Source organism: Lithobates pipiens, unplaced genomic scaffold, assembly GCF_037356315.1.
Source record: "Lithobates pipiens isolate NorthernLeopardFrog02 unplaced genomic scaffold, aLitPip1_a1.2 Scaffold_27, whole genome shotgun sequence".
Lineage (NCBI taxonomy): Eukaryota > Metazoa > Chordata > Amphibia > Anura > Ranidae > Lithobates > Lithobates pipiens.
This window is the reverse complement of record NW_027507788.1, coordinates 9262642-9289371: the sequence shown is the minus strand read 5'-3', so window position 1 is coordinate 9289371 and position 26730 is coordinate 9262642. Positions and strand designations below refer to the sequence as shown.

The 26730-nt window shown below is 44.8% G+C and overlaps 1 protein-coding gene across 2 annotated transcripts in view; it reads right to left on the bottom strand.

The window, feature by feature from the left end:
• APLP1 (amyloid beta precursor like protein 1) overlaps positions 1-19823 on the bottom strand; it is an 80418-nt gene extending 60595 nt beyond the window's left edge. For both annotated transcript variants that reach the window (XM_077456382.1, XM_077456383.1), the window contains exon 1: positions 19462-19823. In XM_077456382.1, the coding sequence (XP_077312508.1) occupies positions 19462-19530 (69 nt within the window). In that variant the 5' untranslated portion in view covers positions 19531-19823. The remainder of the gene's footprint in view (positions 1-19461) is intronic.
• Positions 19824-26730: the final 6907 nt, after the last annotated feature.

Sequence of the window (26730 nt, the reverse complement as noted above, 5' to 3'; positions counted from 1 at the left end):
CCTATCAGTGCCCATCAGTGTCATCTATCAGTGGTACCTATCAGTAACACCTATCAGTGCCCATCAGTCCCACCCATGAGTGCCACCAATGAGTGCCTATCAGTGCCATCTTATCAGTGGCCATCAGTACCGCCTTATCTGTGCCCATCAGTACCGCCGTAGGTGTGCACAGCCTATTGCATTAGGGCATGCACCCCAAAGCTCAAACACATATGCATGTGTGTGCATGTATTATATATATATATATATATATATATATATATATATATATACATACATACATACACACACTGACCGTGTCAGTAGGGCAGTGCATGGTGTCAGTAGTTTTTATTTTTATTATTTTATTTTAAAAAAAAATTATATATTTTTTTTACAATTTTTTTTAGGAGCCCCATTAAGGGGCTTTGGTGAAATATCCAGAGTCTAAACAGGGGAAATCTGTGCCACATGGGGTGGATTAGGGTGTGCCCAGGCACACCTGGCACACCCTGTGCACACGCCTATGAGTATCGTCTTATCTGTCCCTATCAGTGCCGCTATTATCTGTGCCGCCTTATCAGTGCCCATCAATGCAGCCTTATCTGTGCCCACCAGTGCCGCCTTATCAGTGTCCACCAGTGCCCAACAGTGCCATTTTATCTGTGCCCACCAATGCAGCTTAATCTGTGCCCACCAGTGCCGCCTTATCAGTGCCACCTTATCTGTGCCCACCAATGCAGCCTTATCTGTGCCCACCAGTGCTGCCTTATCTGTGCCCACCAATGCCACCTTATCTGTGCCCACCAGTGCCATCTTATCTGTGCCCACCAATGCCACCTTATCTGTGCCCACCAGTGGCGTCTTATCTGTGCCCACCAGTGCCGTCTTATCAGTGCCCACGAGTGCCGCCTTATCAGTGCCCACCAGTGCCGCCTCACCTGCGCACTTCATCAATGAAGGAGAAAAATTACTTGCTTGCAAAATTTTATAACAAACTATGAAACATGATTTTTTTTTGTTTGCTTAGCAAAAAATACCCCCCCCCCCCCCCCCGCCTGTGATTAAATAAGCTCTATTTGTGTGAAAAAAATGATAAAAACGTAATTTGTGTACAGTATAGCATGACCGCGTAATTGTCACTCAAAGTGCTTCAACGCTGAAAGCTGAAAATTGGCCTGGGCAGGAGGGGGGGGGGTGCGGGGGGGGTTCATGTGCCCGGTAAACAAGAAGTTAATTTCATATTTTTTTTCTCCCTGGCATCAGACACAACGCAATAATTTTCCTCTCCCAGCCACGGCGCTCCATTTGCCGGAGCGGGGTCGGGGCGAAGGTCGCACTTTCTAACCGCAGACAATCATTTCTTCGCGGAGTTTAATCGCCGTTTCCTTTTGTGTGAAGTTTTCAGACTCCAATTCTCTGGCAGAAAACAAGAAAATGTCGGACTTTTATGTCGGCTATAAAAACACATTCAGGCGGCTTTGATACGGCGCAGCCCACCGAGCGCCAACGTTTGTTTGTATGTTTTATATAAACGGGATCGATCGATCAGAAGAAAAGACTCTCTTCTGTCTATAAAGTTCCGACCTCCGAGATAAACGCTACAAACTGGATACGGACGACTCTTCTCTCTTTTTATTATTGATTTTGTTTAGAAAAATATCAGGAGGCAGAAAAAAAAAAAGATTTTCTTCGGAAGGTTGACGCGAGCCTGCGGATCGCTTTTCATGTCTGACATGTCCAGGAGGAGGCGGCATGCAATGTGGCCTAGACATGTGCAATTTGTTTCGCTCCGAATTCGATCCTTAACGATTTTCGACAAATTACCCTTTTAAACTAATTTTTCCAAATATTCGAAAAATTTAAAATTCTAATTTACTAATTTTCAAATATTTGAAAATTCTAAAATTCAAATTGACAAATTTTCACATATTTGAAAATTCGAATTTACGATTTTACAAATTTTGCAAACTTTTGAAAATACGAATTTACAAATTTTCAAATATTTGAAAATTCAAAAATTCGAATTGACTAATTTTCAAAATATTCGAAAATTCAAATTTACGATTTTACCAATTTTCAAACATTCGAAAATTCAAATTTACACATTTTCAGATATTCAAAAAATTCAAATTTACGATTTTACAAATGTTCAAATATTCAAAAATTCGAATTGATGAATTTAAACATTTTTTAAATATTCGAAAATTTGAATTTACGAATTTACTAATTTTCAAATATTCAAATATCCGAATTTACAAATTTTCAAATATTGGAAAAATTTGAATTTACGAATTTACAAATTTTTTAATGTCCGAATATTCGAATTTACGAAATTTTCGAAAATAAGAACAAAAATTAAAAAGAACGAAAATGTGAAAATCTGAAATAATAGCTAACTAATAATATCTTAACTATTACTAACTATTAAATTATAGGTGTTGGAATTTCCTATCAATATTGGATGTTAGTCAATGTAACGAATACGAATTTATCCGAAGTTATGAATTAGCCGAAATAACGAATGGAATGTAACAAATTTAATAATAATAAATAACAATAATAATAAAACCAATTCTTACAGGTGTCCCCATAACCAAATCTTACAGGTGTCCCCCTAACCAAACCTTACAGGCGCCCCCATAACCAAACGTTAGAGGTGTCCCCATAACAGGTGTCCCCATAACCAAACCTTACAGGTGTCCCCATAACCAAACCTTACAGGTGTCCCCATAACCAAATCTTACAGGTGTCCCCATAACCAAATCTTACAGGAGTCCCCATATCCAATTCTTACATATCTCCCTATAACCAAATCTTACAGGTGGTCCCAGAACCAATTCTTATAGGTGTCCCCATAACCAACTCTTACCGGTGTCCCCATAACCAATTCTTACATGTGTCCCCATAACCAAATCTTACAGGTGTCCCCATAACCAAATCTTACAGGTGCCCCCATAACCAAATCTTACAGGTGCCCCCATAACCAAACCTTAGAGGCGCCCCCATAACCAAACCTCACAGGTATCCCCATAACCAACCTTTACAGGTGTCCCCATAACCAATTCTTACATGTGTCCCCATAACCAATTCTTACAGGTGTCCCCATATCCAATTCTTACATATCTCCCCATAACCAAATCTTACAGGTGGTCCCAGAACCAATTCTTATAGGTGTCCCCATAACCAACCCTTACCGGTGTCCCCATAACCAATTCTTACATGTTTCCCCATAACCAAATCTTACAGGTGTCCCCATAACCAAATCTTACAGGTGTCCCCATAACCAAATCTTACAGGTGTCCCCATAACCAAACCTTACAGGTGTCCCCATAACCAAATCTTACAGGTGTCCCCATAACCAAATCTTACAGGTGTCCCCATAACCAAATCTTACAGGTGTCCCCATAACCAAATCTTACAGGTGTCCCCATAACCAAATCTTACAGGTGGTCCCATAACCAAACCTTACAGGTGTCCCCATAACAGGTGTCCCCATAACCAAACCTTACAGGCGCCCCCATAACCAAACCTTACAGGTGTCCCCATAACCAAATCTTACAGGTGTCCCCATAACCAAATCTTACAGGCGCCCCCATAACCAAACCTTACAGGTGTAGCCATAACCAAATCTTACAGGTGTCCCCATAACAGGTGTCCCCATAACCAAACCTTACAGGTGTCCCCATAACCAAACCTTACAGGCGCCCCCATAACCAAACCTTACAGGTGTCCCCATAACCAAACCTTACAGGTGTCCCCATAACCAAACCTTACAGGTGTCCCCATAACCAAACCTTACAGGCGCCCCCATAACCAAACCTCACAGGTATCCCCATAACCAAACCTCACAGGTATCCCCATAACCAAACCTTACAGGTGTCCCCATAACCAAACCTTACAGGTGTCCCCATAACCAAACCTTACAGGTGTCCCCATAACCAAACCTTACAGGTGTCCCCATAACCAAACCTTACAGGTGTCCCCATAACCAAACCTTACAGGTGTCCCCATAACCAAACCTCACAGGTATCCCCATAACCAACCCTTACAGGTGTCCCCATAACCAAACCTCACAGGTATCCCCATAACCAACCCTTACAGGTGTCCCCATAACCAAATCTTACAGGTGTCCCCATAACCAAACCTTACAGGTGTCCCCATAACCAGCCCTTACAGGTGTCCCCATATCCAATTCTTACATATCTCCCTATAACCAAACCTTACAGGTGTTGCCATAACAGTAAAGGGGGGGGGGGGGGGAATGTTCAATGGGGACACGTGTTTTGGTGACAACCATGGAGGAGAAGACTTCCTCTTATTTTGTATACATTTCTTCTCACTTCCTGTTGTGTCTCCGGGACAGGAAATAAAGGGAAATCTCCCCAAGGGGGACACAGACAGTAAGAAATAAAGTGTCGGGTATCAGCCTTTTCCATGCTTTATAGGAAGTGAATCACAAATAGTTTTGGCCATAAATTTCCATGAGGGATTGGAGGAGAACGGCGACTCCTGATCGGGGACCCAACGAGCTCCAGGGACCAGACATAATTGGGACTTCTCTGAGGGGCCCCCCCAGATTTCCCCTCCCCCCCCCCCCCCCGGTGATCTGTCACTGCGGCAGATTGATGTGTTATAATCTCACAAAGTGACTGGCACGGTTATCACGCCGCGTCCGCCGGCGCCAATCTCTGCAATATCACTAATGGAAGAAGGTTGTAAATTCCCCGGATCAGGACAAAGGTTTGGTGGAGTGGGACTGCCGGTAAAGTCCCGCCAGCAAATCAATCCTTCCCCGCGGCAGAGCCAGTATGTGTATTTATATAAGTACCCCAACTTACCGGGCATCAGCCTCTTACAGCAGAGCTCAGACTGGAAGACAGAGCAGCGGCACACGGTGCTTACCTGAATGTACCGGGCATCAGCCTTTTACAGCAGAGCTCAGACTGTAAAAGGGAGAAGCAGCACACGGTGCCTACCTGAATGTACCAGGCATCAGCCTCTTACAGCAGAGCTTAGACTGTAAGTAGGGAAGCAGCACAAGGTGCCTACCTGAATGTACCAGGAACCAGCCTCTTACAGCAGAGCTTAGGCTGTAAGTAGGGAAGCAGCACAAGGTGCCTACCTCAATGTACCAGGAACCAGCCTCTTACAGCAGAGCTTAGGCTGTAAGTAGGGAAACAGCTACCTGAATGTACCTGGTATCAGCCTCTTACAGCAGAGCTTAGGCTGGTAGTGGGGAAGCAGCACAAGGTGCCTACCTGAATTTACCTGGTATCATCCTGTTACAGCAGAGCCCAGACTGGAAGTGGGGAAGCAGCACAAGGTGCCTATCCTGAATTTACGTGGCATAAGCCTTTTTACGGCAGAGCTCAGACTGGAAGTGGGGAAGCAGCACAAGGTGCCTATCCTGAATTTACGTGGCATAAGCCTTTTTACGGCAGAGCCCAGACTGGAAGTGGGGAAGCAGCACAAGGTGCCTATCCTGAATTTACGTGGCATAAGCCTTTTTACAGCAGAGCTCAGACTGGAAGTGGGGAAGCAGCACAAGGTGCCTATCCTGAATTTACGTGGCATAAGCCTTTTACTGCAGAGCTCAGACTGAGAGATCGAAAGAGAAGCAGCACAAGGTGCCTATCCTGAATTTACCAGGCACCAGGCTGGCACAGCAGAGCTCGGACTGGAAGTGGGGAAGCAGCACAAGGTGCCTATCCTGAATTTACTTGGCATTAGCCTTTTACAGCAGAGCTCAGACTGAGAGAGAGAGAGAAGCAGCACAAGGTGCCTACCTGAATTTACCAGGCACCAGGCCAGTACAGCAGAGCTCAGACTGGAGGAGGGAGAAGCAGCACACGGTGTCTACCTGGATTTAGCTGGTAACACTCTCTTACAGCACTGCTCAGACTGAAAGAAGGAGAAGCAGCACAATGTGACTACTAGGGGGCCCAGACTTGCCTTTATCAGTGTTGCTAGAGCCTGGCTGTGGCTTGTACACCGCAGTCTTCCTGTCCTATAATCACCGGGATTGGCTGTCGGTTTGACCTCCTGACCTGTGCTGCAGAAGCTCCGCCATTGATCGCACGCCTTGTGAATGAATACATTGTAACCGGATGATCGTCATTATATATTATTACATTCGTTCTTTCATCCGCTGACGCCCAAAACCTCAGTTATAGCAACCCTACAAATAGGAACAAAAAGGTTTTGTTTAAGAAATTCCCTTTACCCTTCCTAACCGGTACTTACCTCTCCTTGTCAGCTGCTTCTTCCCCTTCCCCCTTTATCCATTATATCTTCCGAGTTAAAAAAATATTATTTTATTATTATTTTTTATTTTTATTATTTATTTTGCTTTCAGTCAATTTTTTTGCGCGTTTTTGACGCATTTTTGCGCGTTTGTATGCAGCGTTTATTTCAGGCATTTTTTGCAAATTTTTGACGCATTTTTGCACATTTGTATGCAGCATTTTTTTCAGGCTTTTTTTGCACATTTTTGACGCATTTTTGCGCGTTTGTATGCAGCGTTTTTTTCAGGCATTTTTTGCACATTTTTGATGCATTTTTGCACGTTTGCATGCAGCGGTTTTTTCCCAGGCATTTTTTGCACGTTTTTGACGCATTTTTGCGCGTTTGCATGCAGCGTTTATTTCAGGCATTTTTTTGCACATTTTTGACGCATTTTTGCGCGTTTGTATGCAGCATTTTTTTCAGGCTTTTTTTGCACATTTTTGACGCATTTTTGCGCGTTTGTATGCAGCGTTTTTTTCAGGCATTTTTTGCACATTTTTGACGCATTTTTGCACGTTTGCATGCAGCGGTTTTTTCCCAGGCATTTTTTGCACGTTTTTGACGCATTTTTGCGCGTTTGCATGCAGCGTTTATTTCAGGCATTTTTTTGCACATTTTTGACGCATTTTTGCGCGTTTGTATGCAGCATTTTTTTCAGGCTTTTTTTGCACATTTTTGACGCATTTTTGCGCGTTTGTATGCAGCGTTTTTTTCAGGCATTTTTTGCACATTTTTGACGCATTTTTGCACGTTTGCATACAGCATTTTTTTTTCAGGCATTTTTTTTTGCACGTTTTTGGCGTATTTTTGCGCGTTTGTATGCAGCGTTTTTTTTCTGACATTTTTTTGCACGTTTTTGGCGCATTTTTGCCCGTTTGTATGCAGCGTTTTTTTTCTGGCATTTTTTTTGCAAGTTTTTGATGCATTTTTGCGCGGTTGTATGCAGCGTTTTTTTCAGGCATTTTTTGCACATTTTTGACGCATTTTTGCACGTTTGCATACAGCATTTTTTTTCAGGCATTTTTTTTTGCACGTTTTTGGCGCATTTTTGCGCGTTTGTATGCAGCGTTTTTTTTTTGCCATTTTTTTTGCACGTTTTTGGCGCATTTTTGCCCGTTTGTATGCAGCGGTTTTTTTCTGGCATTTTTTTTGCAAGTTTTTGATGCATCTTTGCGCGGTTGTATGCAGCGTTTTTTGGCTTTGGCTTTTTTTTTATTATTAGATAATAGAGAAAAGTAATATCGGTTGCAATCATTTGTTGCTAGGTATTTGAGCTTTTTTTTAGCTTTTCCATTAGCTTTAATTTTTTCTTGTATTATTATTATTCATTTATTATAATGTTTTTGCGTTATGGTAAGGGGTTTGAGTTCAGTTAGGGTTAGGATTAGGAGTTGGGGGTAGGGTTATTAATTATAGCTTTTTTTTTTTATTATTATTATTATACGAATAATAATAAAATAATAAGTAAATTTAAAATACACCAATAAATAAAAATCATAAATAAAAAAATATATAAATTCAATAAATTAATATTAAGTAACAATAAATAAATAATTAACTTTAACCCTTAAAAAATAAATCAATAATAAATAACTAAACACCCTAACCCTAACGCAAGATTTTTTTTATTATTATTAATGTATTTTTTTTGTTCACGTTTGGGTGTTATTTTATTATTATTATTATTATTATTATTATAAATAAAAATAAAGTATTTAATATTTTTTAAGGTTAGAGGTTAATTATTATTTATTAATGTATTATTACACATTATTCATTTATTTTATCTATTTATGATGATTTTTAGTTATTTAAGTATTTTTTTTTTACATTTATTTACTCATATTTTATTACTATTTTTTTTATTTTTTAACTTTTTTTCCATTTGAGCACAAAATCACGCAGAAACGAGCAAGAACAAATAGCACGTTTCCAATCATTTCTATGGGAATACAAACGCACCAAAAAATGCCCAAATCAGCGCGATTCGAGCGACAAAAGAACTTGTTTGAGCTTCAGGCGTCTTGGGAGCGGAAATGTGAACCGTCTCCATAGAGAATAATAGATTTTTTTTTCTCCTCCGGCGTTTTTGAGCTTCAAGCGGACAATCGCTCAGGTGTGACTAGCAGGACTGCGATATTGCGGAGGCCATTCTGACACTGACTGACACTTTGCGGGAACCAGTGACACTAACACAGTGATCAGTGCTAAAAATATGCACTGTCACTGTACTAACGACGCTGGCTGGGAAGAGGTTAACATCAGGGGCGATTAAAGGGTTAAATGTGTTCCCTAGGGCGTGTTTTACTGTACAGTGGCTGGATGATCGGCGGGTGCCAGTGGACATCCAGTGTATAATCACAGCGGGAGCGGGCCGGCGGCACGCTTACGCGCAACCAACCCTAAAATATCGGATCACGTACTAACGCGTTCCCCCCCCGAGAATAAGACCGGCTATTATATTCATTTTAGCTACAAAAAACAGACTAGGACTTATTTTCAGGGGATGTCTTCTCTCTGTCCCTTGTCTTTTCTCCCCCTCTCAGCTCAGGAGTCATCATTATGACAACTTTAATCAGAAAAATAAACCTTGGTTAACTGCTTGCCGCCCGCCCATCGTCAAATGACGGCGGGGCGGTGTGGCTCTCGTTCTGGGACGACGACGACGGATGATGGCGTCCCAGGACGGCCGCTCTCTCACGCAGGGCCGGCGATCGCGGGCGCGCCGCGTTGCCAGGACAGGGCGCGACCCCCGATCTCTGGAAAGACCCGCGTCGGGCACGACCCATGTGAGCGGCTGTCCAATCACAGCCGGTCACATGTAAACATGGAAGTGCTGGTAATCGGCGCTCCTCACCTCACACTGGCAGAGTGAGAGCCAATCTGAGGCATCTCCATACAGGGGGACATCTAGGAAAGTAATAAGGGCACTGATCATCAGTGACCTGATTACAATATTGCAAAATAGTGTCACAAATCAGTGCCCACCATTGCCCACCAATGCCAGCTATCAGTGCCCTCTAGTGGCAGCAATCAGTGACCATCACTGCCCACAAGTACCACCAATCAGTGCCTATTAGTGATGCCACTCAGTGCTGGCAATTACTGCTGCCCATCAATGCCCATCACTGCTGTCTACCAATGCCCATCACTAATGCCCGTCAGTGCCACCCATTAACGCCCATCAGTACCGCCTATCCGTGCCGCTTATCATATCAGTGCCCACCAGCACCACTTATTAGTGCTCACCAGTGACCACCAGCGTCATATATCAGTGCCCACCAGCAGGGCAAGGCTTAGGGTGCTGAGGGCCCCTGGGCTTGAGTCACTATCGGGCCCTACCTTCTATACATTACCGTATTTTTCGGCGTATAACACACACCCCAAATTTAGGAGGGAATTTTAAGGAAAAAAATGTAAATGCCCATCAATGCAGCCTTATCAGTGTCCATCTGCAGCCTTGCCACCCATCTGCAGGCTTGCCATCCATCTGCAGCGTTGTCAGTGTCATTTGCAGCCTTGCCATTGCAGTCTTGAAGTTTAAAAATGGTGCCGCCGGGTCCTCTCGGAGGCTCTTGGCGGCTCTTGGATCCTCTTGGTGGCTCTCGTGTCCTCTCGGTGGCTCTTGGGTCCTCTTGGCAGCTCTCGGGTCCTCTCGCAGTCCCGAGCGGAGCTGAGTGTAGCCGAGTGTACTTGGCTTGGCTCACAGTTACGCCCAGTCCCCGTGTTATGTCCATCATAGGGCAGGAGTGGGCGTGACTGTGAGTGGAGCGGAGCCGAGTACACTCAGCTATGTATCTCGGCGGGGCCAACGGGGCCCCCTATTGGGTGGGGCCCATGGGCTTGAGCCCAGTCAAGCCCAATGGTAAGTCCTGCCCTGCCCACCAGTGCTGCCTATCAGTGCCCATCACTGCCACCTAACCATGACCATCAGTGCTCATCAGTACCACATATCAGTGCCCATAACCCATAAGTGCGGCACATTAGTGCCTCCTCCTCAGTGCCGCCTCATCAGTGCCCATGATTGCCACCTCATCAGTGCCAATAAGTGCCGCCTCATCAATGCCCACCAGTTCAGCCTCCTCAGCGCACATCAGTGAAGGCGAAAAATAACTTAGTTACAAAATTTACTGACCGAGAAAAAGTAAAAAAAAAACATTTTATTTTTCAAAATTTTTGGTCTTTTTTTTGGTAAAAAATAAAAAACCCAGCAGTGATCAAATACCACCAATAGAAAGCTCTATTTGTATGAAGAACATGATAAAAATGTAATTTGGGTACAGTGTTGCATGACTGCACAATTGTCATTCAAAGAGTGCCAGCACTGAAAGCTGAAAAATGGCCTGGGCAGCAAGGGGGTGAAAGTGCCCGGTAGGCAAGTGGTTAAAGTCATTGTAAAAATGGGTGCTCACGTGATCCGCCCGAGCTCTTCTTCCCTGCTCCGAGCCCTGCAGAGGGAGAGGCCGAGATCCCCGCTGATGTCAGCCCCGCTATGAGCACTGCAGAGGAAAGGGCCGAGGTCCCTGCTGACGTCAACCCCGCTCTGAGCCCTGCAGAGGAAAGGGCCGAGGTCGTCGCTGACGTCAGCCCCGCTCTGAGCCCTGCAGAGGAAAGGGCCGAGGTCCCTGCTGACGTCAGCCCCGCTCTGAGCCCTGCAGAGGAAAGGGCCGAGGTCCTCGCTGACGTCAGCCCCGCTATGAGTACTGCAGAGGAAAGGGCCGAGGTCCCCGCTGACATCAGCCCCGCTCTAAGCACTGCAGAGGGAAGGGCCGAGATCCTCGCTGACGTCAGCCCCGCTCTGAGCCCTGCAGAGGAAAGGACGAGGTCCTCGCTAACGTCAGCCCCACTATGAGCACTGCAGAGGAAAGGGCCGAGGTCCCTGCTGACGTCAGCCCCGCTCTGAGCCCTGCAGAGGAAAGGGCCGAGGTCCTCGCTGACGTCAGCCCCGCTCTGAGCCCTGCAGAGGAAAGGGCCGAGGTCCCTGCTGACGTCAGCCCCGCTCTGAGCCCTGCAGAGGAAAGGGCCGAGGTCCCTGCTGACGTCAGCCCCGCTCTGAGCCCTGCAGAGGAAAGGGCCGAGATCCTCGGTGACGTCACCCCCGCTCTGAGCACTGCAGAGGGAAGGGCCGAAATCCCTGGTGACATCACCCACGCTCTGAGCCCTGCAGAGGAAAGGGCCGAGGTCCTCGCTGACGTCAGCCCCGCTATGAGCACTGCAGAGGAAAGGGCCGAGGTCCCCGCTGACATCAGCCCCGCTCTAAGCACTGCAGATGGAAGGGCCGAGATCCTCGCTGACGTCAGCCCCGCTCTGAGCCCTGCAGAGGGAGGGGCCGAGGTCCCTGCTGACGTCAGCCCCGCTCTGAGCCCTGCAGAGTAAAGGGCCGAGGTCCTCGCTGACGTCAGCCCCGCTATGAGCACTGCAGAGGAAAGGGCCGAGGTCCCCGCTGACATCAGCCCCGCTCTAAGCACTGCAGAGGTAAGGGCCGAGATCCTCGCTGACGTCAGCCCTGCTCTGAGCCCTGCAGAGGAAAGGGCCGAGGTCCCTGCTGACGTCAGCCCCGCTCTAAGCACTGCAGAGGGAAGGGCCGAGATCCCTGGTGACGTCACCCCCGCTCTGAGCCCTGCAGAGGAAAGGGCCGAGGTCCCTGCTGACGTCAGCCCTGCTCTGAGCCCTGCAGAGGAAAGGGCCGAGATCCCTGGTGACGTCACCCCCACTCTGAGCCCTGCAGAGGAAAGGGCCGAGATCCCTGGTGACGTCACCCCCGCTCTGAGCACTGCAGAGGGAAGGGCCGAGATCCCTGGTGACGTCACCCTCACTCTGGACCCTGCAGAGGAAGGGCCGAGATCCCCGCTGACGTCAGCCCCGCTCCGAGCACTGCAGAGGGTGGGGCCGAGATCCCTGCTGACATCAGCCCGCTCTGAGCACTGCAAAGGGAAGGGCCAAGATCTCCGCTGACGTCAGCCCCGCTCTGAGCACTGCCGAGGGAAGGGCCAAGATCTCCGCTGACGTCAGCCCCACTCTGAGCACTGCCGAGGGAAGGGCCGAGGTCCCTGCTGACGTCAGCCCCGCTCCAAGCACTGCAGAGGGAAGGGCCAAGATCTCCGCTGACGTCAGCCCCAATGATGGGGCACTATTCCTCCCACTGACACCAATGATGGAGTACTAGTCTTCCTACTGACACCATTCACTGGTGTCGGTGGGAGGAATAGTGCCCCATCATTGGTGTCAGTGGGAGGAATAGTGCCCCATTATTGGTATCAGTGGAAGGAATAGTGCCCTATCATTGGTATCAGTGGAAGAAATAGTACCCCATCATTGGTATCAGTGGGAGGAATAGTGCCCCATCATTGGTGTCAGTGGGAGGAATAGTGCCCCATCATTGGTGTGTGTAGGCTGAGTAGTACCCCATCATTGGTGTCAGTGGAAGTGCTTTTACCTTGTCGTGTTCGCGGTGCCGTTCATTGTTTATGGCACCCCTGATGTGGTAAGCATATATGCGTTTTGCCACACACAAAAATGCGCAATACATTTGGAAAACACGCAGTAAAATCAATTCAAGCTCCAATGTGGGAAAAAAGCTCCACGAGTTACTTTGTTGCATTTCTGATGGGCAGGGCTGCCCATTGAAAACAAACGGCTGCCCTGTGCATGTTGCGCAAAAAAAGTTTGAAAAATGCACGTTTCAAGTATGCAAGTTGTGAACAGAACTTCAATGAGCTACTTTGCTGCGTTTGTTGCGCGTCTCGCCGAAAACGCACACAAAAAATGCGTCAAAAGCCCAGGTTTATAATACGCCAGGTGTGACTGCAGCTCTGACAAAATGTTACATCTTTGAACAGTTCTATAAAGAAACAAAATGTGTATGTGGGGTGCTCTGCTGACCCGCGGCAAAGCTGGGAGTGAGCGCGCGGTGACACGGTCTGGTACAGCGCGGCCTCAGTTCTATGAGAAGAGGGTCTGTTTGTGCTCCTTGGAGGGAGGAGGGGCAGTACCAGGGCGAGACGGTGGAGGGGCTCTGCCGTCATCCTCTGGATTGCCCAGCCACCTGTCACTGCAGAAACATCTGTCAGCATTGGGCGATCGGACAGAACGTTCCAATTTTACGCTAACCCAGTTTTCTTCTACAGTGATTGAGAGACGTGTTTATGTGATGTCATCCCCCAATCAGGAAATGTATAGAACATATTGATTAATGCAGAGCTCCTCCCATCAGATAGAACATATTGATCAATGCAGAGCTCCTCCCAACATATAGAACATATTGATCAATCCAGAGCTCCTCTCAACATATAGAACATATTAATCAATCCAGAGCTCCTCCCATCATTTAGAACATACTGATCAATCCAGAGCTCCGCCCATTATATAGAACATATTGATCAATCCAGAGCTCCTCTCAACATATAGAACATATTGATCAATCCAGAGCTCCTCCCATCATTTAGAACATACTGATCAATCCAGAGCTCCTCCCATCTTTTAGAACATACTGATCAATCCAGAGCTCCTCCCATCATATAGAACATATTGATCAATCCAGAGCTCCTCCCAACATATAGAACATATTGATCAATCCAGAGCTCCTCCCAACATATAGAACATATTGATCAATCCAGAGCTCCTCTCAACATATAGAACATATTAATCAATCCAGAGCTCCTCCCATCATTTAGAACATACTGATCAATCCAGAGATCCTCCCATTATATAGAACATATTGATCAATCCAGAGCTCCTCTCAACATATAGAACATATTAATCAATCCAGAGCTCCTCCCATCATTTAGAACATACTGATCAATCCAGAGCTCCTCCCATCATATAGAACATATTGATCAATGCAGAGCTCCTCCCAACATATAGAACATACTAATCAATCCAGAGCTCCTCCCATCATATAGAACATACTGATCAATACTGAGCTCCTCCCCCATCAAAAAGAACATACTGATTCATTCAGAGTGCCTTATCATCATATAGAACATCAATACTGAGCTCCTCCCTCATAGCAGCAATATTGATCAAGCCATAGCCCCACCCCATCATTTAGAACATAATGATCAATCCAGAGCTCCTCCTCATTAACTACAAAATACTGATTAGTCAAGAGCCCCCCCCCCATTATATAGAACATATTGACCAATCCAGAGCTCCTCCTTATCAATTAGAATATACTGATCAATCCAAAGCTCCTCCCTATCTTATAGAACACATTGATCAATCCAGAGCTCCCCCCTCCATTATATAGAACATATTGATCAACCCAGACCTCCTCCTTATCAATTAGAACATACTGATCGATCAATCCAGAGCTTCTCCCCATCACCTAGAAAATACAGATTAATCCAGAGCCCCCCTCCCCCATTATATAGAACATATTGATCAATCCAGGGCTCCTCCCCATTATGTAAAACATATCAATCAACCAGAGCTCCTCCCCATCACAACATTATTGATAAATCCATAGTCCACCCCATCAGATAGAACATATTGATCGATCCAGAGCTCCTCCCCATCACAGAGAACGTATTGATTAATTCAGAGCTTCCCCCACCCGCCATCATATAAAATATACTGATCAATCCAGAGCTTCCCCCAACCCCCCTTCGTATAGAACATATTGATTAATCCAGAGCTCCTTCTCATCTTATAGAACATATTGATCAATACTGAGCTCCTCCCCATCCCAACATTCTTGATCAATCCATAGTCCAGCCCATCAGATAAAACATATTGATCGATCCAGAACTCCTTCCCATCAAAGAGAACATAATAGTTAATCCAGAGCTTCCCCCTCCCGCCATCATATAAAACATACTGATCAATCCCGAGCTTCCCCCAACCCCCCTTCGTATAGAACATATTGATGAATCCAGAGCTCCTCCCAATCATATAGAACATTCTAATCAATCCAGAGCTCCTCCCCATCTTATAGAACATATTGATTAATACTGGGCTCCTCCCCATCACAACATTATTGATCAATTCAGAGCTCTTCTTCATCGCAACAATATTGATCAAACCATAGTCCCGCCCCATCAGACAGAACATATTCATTGATCCAGAGCTCCTCCCCATCATATAGAACATATTGATCGATCCAGAGCTCCTCCCCATCATATAGAACATATTGATCGATCCAGATCTCCTCCCCATCATTTAGAACATATTCATAGATCCAGAGCTCCTCCCCATCATATAGAACATATTGATCAATTCAAAGCTCCTCTCTATCATACAGAACATATTGATGTATTCAGAGCTGCGCCCCATGTCATTATTGATCAATCCAAAACTCCTCCCCATCACAACAATATTGATCAATAAAAAAATTACAGAAGTTCTAGGCCTTCCCTGTTTCCTAGCCAATGGAAAACAGATCACAGGGGCGGATTTTGGGAATCAGTGGTACAGCTGATGATACAACCCCATGATTAATCAATCAGAGATTTCCTGAAATTGTTATCTAACGATCTTTGAATCCTATCTAAACCTCGATTTATAGTTTTTTTTTTATATATTTGTAAACCTAAACTCCAGAAACAAAAACTTTTATTTAAATATTTTCTCCAGTTTCAGATTTTACCTTGTAAAAGTAGTGATGACATCATCATCGTACATGGCCTGTGCAGAGAGCCCAGCTGGAGGGACCCATTAGACCCCACCCACTGCTGACTGCCTGCACAAGACTTTAAGAGGGGGGCGGAGACAAGACCAGTCACCTTGCACAACGCGATAGGGCAGTGGGTTGGCCGGTCTTTATTACAGGAATCTCCTGGGCAGCGGGAAAGTTTCACATACGTTATGCCTGGCCACATAGAATAACGGGAATTTGGCCCCCTCTGTCATGGCTGGCTATTGTTTTCTACCATAGAGTCCTAGTTCGTATGTGGGTAGGCTGGACAGCAGGTTCTCATACATCTGAGGTCACTACTGTTATTGGGTGGAAGAAAATAGGGGATATATCAAAATGTCTACAAGTAAAGTCATCAGAGGAAGTATTCCCTCTGCAAATTTTGATCCTATATCACGTACCGCATGAGGGGGCCTCATAGGCTGAAATTCACCAAGACTCAAATTTACCAGATCAGGGTCATCATACAAATTACAATGTGACTATACAATCTTTGTATAATCAACCTTCTTTTTACCAAAACTATTTCAGCACCCACCTAATTGATCCAATCAATCTTTATGCAATCTGGCAGGTCCATGCACTACATAGTTGATGGTAACGTTGCTGAACATCCAAGAAGGTTTTTTAAACTTTATGGTGGCATAGTCTCTAGCCCATATTGTTCACCCACATTGCAGGTCCCCCAGGGGCGTTGCTGGACCCTGCCACCGAGGGCATGTGCCCCAAGTCTTCTAAGTGCCCCAGGCCATCTACTGAGTACCTTAAGTCTTCTACCGAGTGCCCCAGGTTGTCCACTAAATTCTCCTGGTCTTTTACGGACTACGTTAAGTCTGTTACTGAGTGCCCCAGGTTGTCTACTGAGTCATCCTGGTCTTTTACTGGGTGCCCCAGGTACTCTATCGTGTGCCCCAAGCCTTCTACTGAGTGCCCCAGGTCTTCTACTAAGGACCCTGTGTCTTTTACTGAGAGCCCTGGGTATTCTACTGAGAGCCCTGGGTCTTCTACCGAGAGCCCTGGGTCTTCTACCGAGAGCCCCTGGGTCTTCTACTGAGTTCCCTGGTTCTACTCAAAGCCCTCCTTTGAGAAGGGTTGCCACCTCATCCCTTTAAACCCGAACAAATATTAATAACACAGGTTCTGAGGCTAATTTAATGCAGATAATTCACTAAGTAAGTTTAATTACCACCTCAATCAGCCACAGAACCTGTGTAATTAATATGTATTCAGATTTAAAGGGATGAGGTGGCAATCCTACCTTTGAGATACATTCTAGGCATTATACCATTTTAAAACTGACTGGGGTCTTCTACTGAGTGCCCCCTGATCCTCTACCAAGTACCCTGGGTCTCCTACTAAGTGCCCCAGGTCTTCTACTGAGTGCTCAAGTCTTCTACTGAGTGTCCCTAGTCTTCTACAAAGTACCCCAAGTCTTCTACCATGTGTCACGGGTCCTCTACCGAGTGCCTAGGTCTCCTACTGAGTGCCTGGGTCTTCTACTGAGCACCCTGGGTTTCCTAATGAGTTCCCCAGATCTTCTACTGAGTGACCTGGGTCTCCTACTAAGTACCCTGTGTCTTATACTGAGTGCCCTGGGTCTCCTACTAAGTGCCCTGTGTCTCATATGGCCCGACTCGAGTCTCCTACTAAGTTCCCTGGGTCTTCTACTGAGCAGCCTAGGTCATCTAACGAGTGCCCCAAGTCTTCTACTGAGTGCCCTGGGTCTTCTACTGAGTGCCCTGGGTCTCCTACTAAGTGCCCCCGGTCTTCTACTGAGTCCCCAAGTCTTCTACCATGTGTCATGGGTTCTCCACTGAGTGCCTAGGTCTCCTACTGAGTGCCTGGGTCTTCTACTGAGTGCCTTGGTCTTCTACTGAGTACTCTGGGTTTCCCAGTGAGTTTCCCAGATCTTCTACTGACCTGGGTCTCCAACTGAGAGCCCTTGGTCTTCTACTGAGTGCCATCAGTGCCCTGGGTCTCCTACTAAGTGTCCTGGGTCTCCTACTAAGTTCCCTGGGTCTTCTACTGAGCACCGTAGGTCATCTACCAAGTACTCCAAGTCTTCTACCAAGTGCCCCAAGTCTTCTACTGAGTGCCCTGGGTCTCCTTTGAAATACTTTCCATGCATTATACAGTTTTCAAAAATGGTATCTACTTTTCAATCCATTTTGAGTCCATCAGTGATGTATTTTGTCATGGTGATGTCACGTTAGAGCATTTAGATCAATTCGGATTATATTAGTCTTAGATTTGATCCAAAGTGGTCATTGTGGTATCCTATGAGACCCTCAAAAAATGTCATTCTTTCTGTCCAGAAGTGCCCCTGGTCTATTAAGGCCCTGTGGCCAATGCTGCCACAACTATTGCTAAACTAGGAAAAGACCATCAGCTGAAAATTTCCAACACCACTGATAACTTTTTTCATGCTGCCCCAAGGTCACCAGGTCCAAACCTTTGGATATCTCGGTGGATAAAGTCAACCCTACAACATTTTTTAAATGAACGCCACCACGGAGTTTCTCGACCAATGCATCAACAGGCCGAATAAAAGGAACGTTTCATTTTCTCATGGAAGATGCAAGAATTTAGTAATTGGTTGACTGAAATGCCCAGCATGCTGGGTATTTTTTTTTTTTTTGTCTTAACAAGTAGGCATTGGTTGTATTGATATTGCAATATATATAGCTTATACGGTTTATTTTATTCCTAGGAACACATATGACAATGGCCGAGCCTTGCAGCCTCTCATTACTTAAGCCGCACGAGTCGAGGGCCCCCACCTTACTCCTGACATTATCTGCTGTTCCATTAAAGTACCATCATACAATTAGTGATTCCATTAATCTCCATCCTGGCACCAGGCACCACCTGCTATTTCAGCTCCTGGCTGTACCACTGCGCCACCTCCCGACTCTCAGACCCCCCCCGCCCACCCCCACCACCACCACCACCACCCACCCACCCCCCCCATCCTTCTCATGCCATGTTGCAACTGCACATTAACTAGCAACGTACTGCAATTTTGCAGCAGCCAGTATGGCAAGCCGGTCGAACGCACATCATTGCAAGCCAAAAGTGCACCATTGCAAAGTAGTGGGCGACCATGCCCTTAGTCACCCTGATGCCCGGTACTCCCCCCCCCTACGTCCCCCATTCCCCATCATTTTGAGTACCTGTCATGCCATGATGACCTCGACCGGGCTGAGCAAAACACAACACCCCCCCGCCCCCAGTCTTTACCAAGGACCCGCTAAACCAGCTGTATCATATTTACAGCTGTCTGGCATCTTTTGACCTTATAGACCCCCCTTCCTCCGCCGCCGCCACCATTGCCAGCTGCCCCAGGGGCCTACGTTCGAAGGATGCCGCTGTCCTGCGAAGGAGGAAGGGGGGGGGGGTTACTATTTTTTATTAATTCTTTTTTTTTTTTTGCCTGCGGTGACCTTTTTCGCTTTTGCAAAATACACCAACTCCACCCTGCCCAGCTGTGCATTGCACCTCCGCTGACATCCTCCAAACCCCCCCCCTTCCCCCACACACCTTGTTCGCCATCCCCTCACCTGGGCGCTGAGCAGCAGAACGCCACCAACGCATAGGAGGGTGGTCCTCATTCTCTCCGAAGCCCCCATCGAAGGATGTCTTGGCTGGTGGTCTTCCCGGCTGGGGTACGTTTACGGTCTTGCGGCGGTCTCTCTCGGCGTCGGCTGGGCTGCTGGTGGGCTCTCTTCCCCCTGCAGAGGCTGTCTCGTTTTGCGCGTCGCTCACGGATGCATCTAGGTCTCGGCGTGCATGTCACGCAGCTGTTGTGGCTCTCTAGCTGGGATGTCTGTCTGATGAAGCCTTGTTCTGCTATACAAAGACGTAACCCATCCCCCCCTCCTCTTCTGTCTCTCTCCTTCTCCCTCTCTCTCTCTCTCTCTCTCTCTCTCCCTCTCCTCCCATCCCTTCTATCACTTCCTCCTCCTTTCCTCCCCGTCTCCTCCCAGTGAGAATTCAATCCACACCAGCAAAAAGGGAAAAAAAAAAAAAAAAAGTCATGAAAAATTTAGTAAGAATGCGGAATGAGGGACCGCAGGAAGCGAGCTCGATTCATTCCTCGCGAAATGCAAAAAAAAAGAGGGAATAATTAGAATTGTAAAAAAGGAAATAAAAAAAAAAAAAAACAGAGACGAGTGAAAATGTTTCCAAAAAAAAAAAAGATGTTATTTGTAGGACGATCGATAATTCTACAAATGGGCCGAGACACGGATTTGGCTAATAAGTGCGATAACAATACACAGGGGGTCATCAAGTTTTACGGGGCTCGAGAAGGGATAATGGTAAGGGTACCTGGAGGATGGCGATCGAAAAACGCGCGTGTGGTTAAAATGGACGAAACGTGGCAAGTCGCTATAATAGCTTCAAAGTGGACCTGTCAGTAGCTTTACTGGTCCCCATGAATATATTCCTGACTTGTTATAATATAAAAGCTACTCCTTTTATTTAGTTATTTATTTTGAATTTATTTTATTCGTTCTTTTTATTCATTTATTTTTTATTTTTAATAATTTATTTTATTTTTATATGGCAACAGTATAATTTTCAGAAAAGCTCCACCTTTTATTTTATTTGAATGTATTTTATTTATTTATTTTTATTCATTTTTTATTCATTTAATTATTTTTTTTCTAGAGCCCCCCCCATCATATAGAACATATTGATCAATCCTGAGCTCCTCCCATCATATAGAACATATTGATCAATCCTGAGCTACTTCCATCATATAGAGCATATTGATCAATCCAGAGCTCCTCCCATCATATAGAACATATTGATCAATCCAGAGCTCCTCCCATCATATAGAACATATTGATGAATCCAGAGCTCCTCCCATCATATAGAACATATTGATGAATCCAGAGCTCCTCCCCATTATATAGCACATATTGATCAATCCAGAGCTCCTCCCCATTATATAGAACATATTGATCAAGCCGGAGCTCCTCCGCATCATATAGAACATATTGATCAATCCAGAGCTCCTTCCATCATATAGAACATATTGATCAATCCAAGGCTCCTCCCCTTTATATAGAACATATTGATCAATCCAGAGCTCCTCCCATCATATAGAACATATTGATCAATCCAGAGCTCCTCCCCATCATATAAAACATATTGATAAATCCAGAGCTCCTCCCATCATATAGAACATATTGATAAATCCTGAGCTCCTTCCATCATATAGAACATATTGATCAATCCAGAGTTCCTCCCATCATATAGAACATATTGATAAATCCAGAGCTCCTCCCATCATATAGAACATATTGATCAATCCTGAGCTCCTCCCATCATATAGAACATATTGATCAATCCTGAGCTCCTCCCATCATATAGAACATATTGATCAATCCAGAGCTCCTCCCATCATATAGAACATATTGATAAATCCTGAGCTCCTTCCATCAATTTATAATTTTCAGAAAAGCTCCACCTTTTATTTTATTTGAATGTATTTTATTTATTTATTTTTATTCATTTTTTATTCATTTAATTTTTTTTTCTAGAGCCCCCCCCCCCAATCATATATAACATATTGATCAATCCTGAGCTCCTTCCATCATATAGAACATATTGATCATTCCAGAGCTCCTCCCATCATATACAGTGGTGTGAAAAAGTGTTTGCCCCCTTCCTCATTTCCTGTTCCTTTGCATGTTTGTCACACTTAAGTGTTTCGGAACATCAAACCAATTTAAACAATAGTCAAGGACAACACAAGTAAACACAAAATGCAATTTGTAAATGAAGGTGTTTATTATTAAAGGTAAAAAAAAATCCAAACCATCATGGCCCTGTGTGAAAAAGTGATTGCCCCCTAAACCTAATAACTGGTTGGGCCACCCTTAGCAGCAACAACTGCAACCAAGCTTTTGCGATAACGTGCAATGAGGCTTTTACAGCGTCCTGAAGGAATTTTGGCCCACTCATCTTTGCAGAATTGTCCTAATTCAGTTACATTAGAGGGTTTTCGAGCATGAATGGCCTTTTTAAAGTCATACCACAACATCTCAATAGGATTCAGGTCAGGACTTTGGCTAGGCCACTCCAAAGTCTTTATTTTGTTTTTCTTCAGCCATTCGGTGGTGGACTTGCTGGTGTGTTTAGGATCATTGTCCTGCTGCAGAACCCAAGTTCGTTTCAGCTTGAGTACACGAACAGATGGTCGGACATTCTCCTTCAGGATCTCTTGGTAGACAGCAGAATTCATAGTTCCTTTTATCACGGCAAGTCTTCCAGGTCCTGAAGCAGCAAAACAGCCCCAGACCATCACACTACCACCACCATATTTAACTGTTGGTATAATGTTCTTTTTATGAAATGCAGTGTTCCTTCTATGCCAGATATACTTGGACACACACCTTCCAAAGAGTTCCACTTTTGTCTCATCGTTCCACAGAATGTTGTCCCAAAAGTCTTGGGGATCATCAAGATGTGTTGTGGAGAAATTGAGACGAGCTTTGATGTTCTTTTTGCTCAGCAGTGGTTTTCTCCTTGGAACTCTGCCATGCAGGCCATTTTTGCCCAGTCTTTTCCTGATGGTGGAGGCATGAACGCTGACCTTAACTGAGGCAAGTGAGGCCTGCAGTTCCTTGGACGTTGTTGTGGGGTCTTTTGTGACCTCTTGGATGAGTCGTCGCTGCGCTCTTGGGGTAATTTTGGGCGGCCGGCCACTCCTGGGAAGGTTCACCACTGTTCCATGTCTTTGTCATTTGTGGATAATGGCTCTCACTGTGGTTCGCTGGATTCCCAAAGCTTTGGAAATGGCTTTATATCCCTTTCCAGACTGATAGATCTCAATTACTTTCTTTCTCAATTGTTCCTGAATTTCTTTGGGTCTCGGCATGATGTGTAGCTTTTAAGGATCTTCTGGTGGACCTTACTGTGTCAAGCAGCTCCTATTTAAGTGATGCCTTGATTGTGAACAGGTGTGGCAATAATCAGGCCTGGGTGTGGCTAGAGAAATTGAAGGTGTGGACAACCACAGTTATAGTATGTTTTAACAAGGGGGGCAATCACTTTTTCACACAGGGCCATGATGGTTTGGATTTTTTTTCACCTTTAATAATAAACACCTTCATTTACAAATTGCATTTTGTGTTTACTTGTGTTGTCCTTGACTATTGTTTAAATTGGTTTGATGTTCCGAAACACTTAAGTGTGACAAACATGCAAAGGAACAGGAAATGAGGAAGGGGGCAAACACTTTTTCACACCACTGTAGAACATACAGATCAATCCTGAGCTCCTTCCATCATATAGAACATATTGATCAATCCAGAGCTCCTCCCATCATATAGAACATATTGATCAATCCAGAGCTCCTCCCATCATATAGAACATATTGATAAATCCTGAGCTCCTTCCATCATATAGAACATATTGATCAATCCAGGGCTCCTCCCCATCATATAAAACATATTGATCAATCCAGAGCTCCTCCCATCATATAGAACATATTGATCAATCCTGAGCTCCTCCCATCATATAGAACATATTGATCAATCCAGAGCTCCTCCCATCATATAGAACATATTGATCAATCCTGAGCTCCTCCCATCATATAGAACATATTGATCAATCCAGGGCTCCTCCCCTTCATATAGAACATATTGATCAATCCAGAGCTCCTCCCATCATATAGAACATATTGATCAATCCAGAGCTCCTCCCATCATATAGAACATATTGATAAATCCTGAGCTCCTCTCATCATATAGAACATATTGATGAATCCAGAGCTCCTCCCATCATATAGAACATATTGATGAATCCAGAGCTCCTCCCCATTATATAGCACATATTGATCAATCCAGAGCTCCTCCCCATTATATAGAACATATTGATCAAGCCAGAGCTCCTCCGCATCATATAGAACATATTGATCAATCCAGAGCTCCTCCCATCATATAGAACATATTGATCAATCCAGAGCTCCTTCCATCATATAGAACATATTGATCAATCCAGGGCTCCTCCCCTTTATATAGAACATATTGATCAATCCAGAGCTCCTCCCATCATATAGAACATATTGATCAATCCAGAGCTCCTCCCTTGATATAGAACATATTGATAAATCCTGAGCTCCTTCCATCATATAGAACATATTGATCAATCCAGAGCTCCTCCCATCATATAGAACATATTGATCAATCCTGAGCTCCTTCCATCATATAGAACATATTGATCAATCCAGAGCTCCTCCCATCATATAGAACATATTGATCAATCCTGAGCTCCTCCCATCATATAGAACATATTGATCAAGCCAGAGCTCCTCCCATCATATAGAACATATTGATCAATCCAGAGCTCCTCCCCATTATATAGAACATATTGATCAATCCAGAGCTCCTCCCCATTATATAGAACATATTGATCAAGCCAGAGCTCCTCCCATCATATAGAACATATTGATCAATCCAGAGCTCCTCCGCATCATATAGAACATATTGATCAATCCTGAGCTCCTCCCATCATATAGAACATATTGATAAATCCAGAGCTCCTCCCATCATATAGAACATAAAAAAGCTCCACCTTTTATTTTATTTTAATTTATTTAATTTATTTATTTTTATTCATTTTCTATTCATTAAATTATTTTTTTCTAGAGCCCCCCCCCCATGATATATAACATACTGATCAATCCAGAGCTCCTCCCCATTATATAGAACATATTGATCAATCCTGAGCTCCTCTCCATCTTATAGAACATACTGATCAATCCAAAGCTCCTCCCCATTATTAGAATATATTAACCAATCCAGAGCTCTTCCCTGTCATATAGAAAATATCGGTCAATCCAAAGCTCCCCCCCTCATATAGAAGATATCGATTACATTTTTATATGGCAACAATATCATATTTTAGAAAAGTACCACATTTTATTTTATTAAATTTGAATGTATTTTATATATATATATATATATATATATATATATATATATTTTTTTTATATATATTTTATATAATATGATTTTTTAGAAAAGCTCCACCTTTTATCATATTCTTTTAATTTTTATTAATTTATTTTATTTTACTAATAAAAAGCTGTCCATGGGCTCCAGCCAGTGACTTTGCCTAGGATGTGATGATGTCATTAGTCTGCTGCAGGCAAGAATTCCCTCAGTCTCTTCTCCCCTAATGATTACATAGACTGTACATTGTAAATTTATAGCAAGTCACATGGTGAGAGGGTGTAGCAGGGGCTCCACCTGTTACCTTCTCAATAATATAAAATAGCTTGGGTTGAAAGAGCCCTTCATAATGGGCACAGCGGGTGTACCGACCTGGGAACTCACCACACGGATGGTGGGAACCCCTCATAATGGGCACAGCAGATGTACAGATCTGGGAACTCAGCACAGGGATGGTGGGAATCCCTCATAATGGGCACATCACAGACTACTGTACAGACCCGGGAACTAAGATGAAAGAGGGTGTAGACCTGAAAAGGGGTGCTGAGGCAGAAAAGGTTGCCATGGTGGATAGGAGTGAAGAGGGGAAAGTGAGTGCAATGGCGGAAGAGGGTGCCGTTATGGAAGAGGGTGCAGAGGCGGAAAATGGTGGATAAGAGTGAAGAGGTGAAAGTAATTGCAGAGTTGGAAGAGGGTGTGGTTATGGAAGAGGGTGTGGTTATGGAAGAGGGTGTGGTTATGGAAGAGGGTGCAGAGGTGAAAGGAACTGCAGTGATTCAAGGAGTGATTCAGCAGTTTGCCTGGAGTTAACTGAAAAGAAAAGGGGCGCACTACCCACCAATCACATTCCTTCCTGAGCCCGCTATCCATTCCAGTCTCCACCAATCACATTCATTCCTGTCCCCGCTATCTATTCCAGTCTCCACCAATCACATTCCTTCCTCAGCCCGCTATCCATCCCCGTCTCCACCAATCATACTTCTTCTTGAGTCCGGTTTCCATACCAGTCTCCACCAATTGCACTCTTTTCTGAGCCTGCTATGCATTCCAGTCTCCACCAAACACATTCCTTCCCGGGCCTACTATCCATTCATCTCCACCAATTATATTCCTTCCTATGCCTGCTATCTATTTCAGTCTCCACCAATTACACTTCTTCCTGAGCCCGCTATCCATTCCAGTCTCCCCCAGTCACATTCCTATCTGAGCCCACTATCCATTCCTGTCTCCACCAATCACAGTCCTTCCTGTGCCAGCTATCACTTTTGAGCTCCACCAATCACACTTCTTCCTGAGCCCGCTATCCATTCCAGTCTCCACCAATCATACTCCTTCCTGTGCCTGCTATCACTTCCGAGCTCCACCAAACACACTCCTTCCTGAGCCCGCTATCCATTCATCTCCACCAATTATACTCCTTCCTATGCCTGCTATCTATTCCAATCTCCACCAATCACACTTCTTCCTGAGCCCGCTATCCATTCCAGTCCCCACCAATCATATTCCTTCCTTTGCTTGCTATGCATTCCAGTTTCCACCAATCACACTTAGCCTACATTCACCCTTCACGTTTCCTGAACATGAGACAAAGCACACAGGAAATTCGCATTTTCCTATGCATTACGGAAATGCGCTACACATGCGCTTCCCCCTTGCAGTGCCTTTAATTGGAAATGGCACCCCAAACAGGGTTAGCGGATGTGAATTTTGTTGCGTGGAAAACATTCTACAATTGTGCCAAAGCGTGCAGTGAAAAAATGTGTGATGTTCTCCATACCGGAAAAGGGTTCTGGTACTTCTTTGCCATGTTTGTCACGCTTAGGGAAGCCTGTTCAAGTGACTAGACTGCCCTATGCACATCAC